The 5,121-nt window shown below is 36.9% G+C and overlaps 1 protein-coding gene across 1 annotated transcript; it reads right to left on the bottom strand.

Annotated features, from left to right (window-relative positions):
* Nucleotides 1-4,122: 4,122 nt before the first annotated feature.
* On the bottom strand, nt 4,123-5,114 carry LOC111616090 (the record flags this gene model as incomplete). The annotated part of the gene is made up of 1 exon (XM_023357524.1): nt 4,123-5,114. A coding segment is annotated over one exon (705 nt), but the record flags the coding sequence as incomplete, so codon positions are not given.
* Nucleotides 5,115-5,121: the final 7 nt, after the last annotated feature.

The following is a 5,121-nucleotide window of genomic DNA, read 5'->3' as shown; positions in this document are numbered from 1 at the left end:
TCTCCCGAAGAAGGGGGAGATATTTCGGAGTCCCGTGCTATTGAATCGGATGCGCGTTGGACCAGTTCTATTGTGGGTCGGATGCGGCGGGGTTGCGGTCGAGAGTGGCGTAGCCGTAAGTAAATAATACTGAGGAGACCTCCTATACCAAGAACAGCGATGAAGGCTGACACGATAAAAATGGTAGTAGGTGTAGAGACTCGAGAAGAGGGTTTATAATTTGGTTGAGCCGTAAGAAGTTGTTCTAGATCGAGTTCCACTTTGGTTAGAGATTTGTCGGCTCGTAAGATCTCTGCATCTGTTTGCATCTCGGAGGTTAAAATGGGAAGTTGAGGTTGTGTGAGTCGAGTTTGGATGATTTTTAATTCTGTTTCATTGATAATATTCTTGATGGGAAAAATGATAAAATGATTCGTAAGTTCGAGTTGGATTGCTGTTTTCCTTTGGAAATGTAAGGTCAAAATGATGCCAGGAAGATACTCGACACAAGTTTCAGGAAGTATTATTATATCCGTATTGTTTATTTTAGAGATGGTGACTGGAGTGTCTCTGTTGCTGTTGGGGGGACATTTAATGGTTAGACTCATAGGAGTAGGAATGGAATAAGTCCAAGTTCCTTGGTTATCTATACGTCGGAAAATAGGAGAATAAGCCCTAATTAATCGTCGAGGACATAATTGATTAATAAATTTTTTGTTTCCCAGGTATAAAGAATATTCGCAGCTTTGTCTAGGTGATTGCTAGATAGGTACGCTGGGTGAGCACATGGCTACAGGAGTCGTTTGACATTTCATTAATTCATGATAAGATAATAACATATAGGATTGACGATTTCTCGATAAAGCGATTATTGAATAGAAATTGTTATAATAAATAAAAGATTGTATAGTGGGATAGTATACAGGTAATCGTACAATTTCGTAGATATCAAAATATCCTGCGGGAGTAATGAGAGGTATTTTGGCAAAACGGCGGAGTATTTTTGGTAATGCTATGGCTGTAATAGATGTCCATTGGTAGTACTTGAAGATTGTTTCAAGGCGGGGTGTTTTCAAAAAGGAATATTTTTCGGGTAAATGTAATTGTATCTCTTTAAAGGTGTTCAACAACACTTCTTTGGGAAGAAAATAAGTGCTAAGTCAGCCTTGTTCCAAGATCTAGATGACATTTCGGATTTCGAGTATTAGAGTTCGAAATTCTCTGATGGAGAACCGGTAGATCGGACTGCCGATTCCACTGCTAAATGATATTGTTGTTGTATTAATGTTTCTTCGATGAGGGTTTGCTTTTTTATCAAAGATTAAATTTGTTGTCGATTTGTCTTGGCGATTCGTAAGGTACCATTAAGTAAAGTAACCCGAGACTGAAGAAGGTGAGTAAATTCCATACTTGTTTCTGATAATTGTGCTATTTTCTCGTTGAGATTTTCAATATCTTCCGATGTGGCTGTTCCGAATAGGTATTTGAGGAGTTTACACCCAGCATTGATTAAGCCTCTTTTCTCTCGAGAAACGTTAGTAAAGGTTACTAAGGTTTGCAATTCCCCGTATTACGATTCATATTCGGTAAGAATGGCCTGTAGGAAGGTGAGTTCATCAACAGATAGAGACCATCGTGGAGCTGAAGGGTCATTTTGAGATGAAGATCGCAGTTGTCGTTGCACTAACGAGATTAATAATTGAATATGTCGCTTTAAAAGATACAATTGTTCCTCGTAAGAATCAAAAGCTATATCCAAAACAAGAATCCCATAATTGGCAGTCATAAGGAAGTTTCCCTGGTACACAAAGACAACACCTTTGTGTAGGTTATGAGGTTCCTCTCGTGGGTTGATATGAAGAGTGGCGACCAATGAGATGAGGAAGGCGATTTGGAGCAAGAGAGTTAAGTGCATGATGGGTTAAAGCCTAGTGGATGATGATATTCTAGAGGAAAAAAATGAAGTGATTAAACAGATGTAGAGAGGGACTATATAAGAGTTTTTCTTGTTATATTGAAAAGTTAGATATTTAATGAGCCTTGGGGTCAAGCTTTTTTCTCTCTCTTACGATTTTTTATCAAAACATTGCATTTTTTTACTACTATAGAGTTTGGTAGACCCAGGATTTTGCTCTATTCAATTTACACGTAATGGATATAACAATTATTGAAGTTCATTAAAATAAAAGACGAATGGAATATCTACATTAATATCTATACTAAAAATTTAAGGTACTTTCGTATAAAAAAAATTTGTGAGATCCGGAATTTTATTAACTAAAATTTTAATTAGTTCACTTTCGTTTATATAATGTATTGGCAGAAAAACTGATCTTAGCCGGGAATGTGTAAACCTTCCTGTTATAACTATCAACATTCCATTGTTCTGGCATAACTTGCAGCTCGTCTTTCAGAAAAGTTTATAGTTAGCATCCAAATTTCGTCACTTGTGTTAGGTCCCTGGAACACCTATAACCTTTAACTCATAGAACATCTTATCACGTAATGGAATTTCCTCACAAAAAGCTATAAAAGACCGATCTCACCCCCTCTCGGGGAGTCTCTTAACGAAAGCCGGACCGACGACATCGAGTCGAATCTCCGAACCCGCCGGAATTCCGATCTACGAACATCGATATCCGATCATTGCCAGAGTCGAAAACTTTTATAATTGTGCTCCTTTGGATTAAAGACGCCTATTCTTGGACATTTATGTACCTACATGGACTTAATCGTCTAGGACACCTACAAAGAGGTATGAAAAAGCGTGTAAACTCTCTCTCGAGCTGTTAGTAATTCGGTCTCTAAACCGCCTATCCGTAGTCAATTTTGTTCGTCTTAATAAATTCTTGTTTTCGTTTATGAAATGGCAGACTCCTTGACTCGTATACGCCCTTCACCTTATCGTCGACCCCAAAAACTCTCCCTCCACTCGCCTGACATTTGAGAGTCCCGACCCGATGAGACCGAAGGAAAAGTTAGCCATCTTGATGAGCAGGTTTAACGACCTGTCGACGGAACGGGAGACCTCTACTCTCACCGGCGGTTCACATATTGGTGTCACGGGAGTGGGGTTTTTGAGCTAAAAACCCTTAGAAAAATTATAGATTTATTAGAGATTTCTGATATCTACTTTCACTCAATAGTTACAACTATAAAACATGGATCTTAAATATTGGTAATAATATTGGATTACCGACTTGTTTACAAATTGATTAATTAAAACGGAGGTGTCGTTTTTCTTAATTGAAGCTGTATGTTAGAAGAAAGTACAATTATAATCACAGTCCAAATGAAAAATCATCACAACTCGCACGAAGTGCGCATACTGAATGATATCAACGCACCAACTTCTCACTTTCGTTCAAAAACGCGAAAATCGAAAGAAACTGTGGAAAAAGTTTGTAATGCACCGCGTACAAAAAAGGGAGTTACACAATGTTAGGGTTCAAGTACCAGGACTGGACTTTTAAAACCGAAAGCAGCAAAAATAATAATTTAACAACCACATATAAGTAATAGTTCACAATGAATATAATTTTTATTATATTGAAATAAGAAAAAACAATTGGTTAATTGTACCACCAGTTAACTAATTGAATATTTGACAAATTTACTAAGTAACAAAAAGAATCAACAATCACTTAAAAAATCGTATTTCATATAATATCAAATCCAAAAATTTCACCTCCACCTAAAAAAGAAACATACATCAAAGTATACAGCTTACGCTAATTGCTTCTCAGAGACATGTCTACATCGTCCGTCACCAAGAGCTACATCACACGGCTGTATTGGATGTGCCGTCTTTTATCCAATGTTCAGTGCAGCTCCGCACTGTCCTAATTTACATGATTTTGCGTTACAGGATCAGTCACTGATGCAAACTAAGTCTGCCTTTTTTGACTTTGTCACATGTGCTTAGGAGTTTGTCCCCCGAAAAGAAAATAACTAACTAAAAATAACGCCCAAGAACATAAAGTAACAGTCGGATAACTGTAACTCCTTTACAAGTTCTTATTCCTCAAAAGGTGACAGTTATGTGCGCTGCTATATCGTTATATATCGTCACATATAACACTTTATAAGAGAAAGTTTTTTTAAAACGATTGTTATGTAATAAATAATCTTTGTTTATGCTTCTGTTTTCTTAAAAAGAGACAGGACAAACTTTGTTTCGAACTAACGTTCATCAAACGCTCTCGTTCTCATCTCGTCTTTTCTCACGAGAGTTATGAGACATTTATTAATAATTTAAGTAATTACAGTTGTAAAAAAAATGTATAAAAAACTAGATAAAATTAAATTATGGAGTATTTAAACAATAATAAATTTGTAAAACATAAATATGAGAAAATAACAAAAATCATAATATCCGCGGGGTGGCGACATCCATCACCCCACCATCCATCCTGCCCACCTTGAAATCCCTAGATTTCAAGATTATTTGAGTTTTCAGGCAATCTACATAGCTGATTGATGTTTCGAGTAAATATTCCGTCCTTTGTTTTTATGTCGACAACTCTGACATGCCCATCCTTACCAGGGTGAGTTCTTATAATTCTAGCCAAAATCCACTTTGTAGGTGGTATATTCTTTTCTTTGACAAGAACTAAATCATTGTACTGCAGGTTTCTTCTTTTTTCTGTCCATTTTGGTCTATTTTGTAGTTGGCTCAGGTACTCCAAATGCCAACGTTTCCAAATGTCTTGCACCATGCGCTGGAGTAACTGCCATCGGGATAATCGATTCAACTTAATATGCTGAAGATCAGGTTCTGGTAAAGAAGTTAGGGCTTCCCCAAGAAGGAAGTGCGCTGGAGTTAATGCTGATAGTTCATTTGGATCTTCACTGATCGGTGTCAGAGGTCGCGAATTCAAACAAGCTTCAATTTGATTAAATACAGTGGTTAATTCTTCATAAGTAAGAATTTGATTGCCTATGATTCTTCTCATATGTTTCTTAGCAGATTTGATATTTGATTCCCATAATCCGCCAAAATGTGGGGAATGAGGAGGAATAAAGTGCCAGTTTATACCTTGATTACAACTAGTTGAAATAACTTCCTGTTTAGTACTGTCTTTATTCAAAAATTGCAGTAACTCCCGAAGCTCATTGTTAGCACCGACAAAGTTTGTGCCA

This window comes from Centruroides sculpturatus, unplaced genomic scaffold (genome assembly GCF_000671375.1).
Source record: "Centruroides sculpturatus isolate CEXI.00-Female unplaced genomic scaffold, Cexi_2.0 scaffold1524, whole genome shotgun sequence".
NCBI lineage: Eukaryota > Metazoa > Arthropoda > Arachnida > Scorpiones > Buthidae > Centruroides > Centruroides sculpturatus.
The sequence above is the reverse complement of the archived record's forward strand: the minus strand, read 5'-3'. Positions and strand labels throughout refer to the sequence as shown.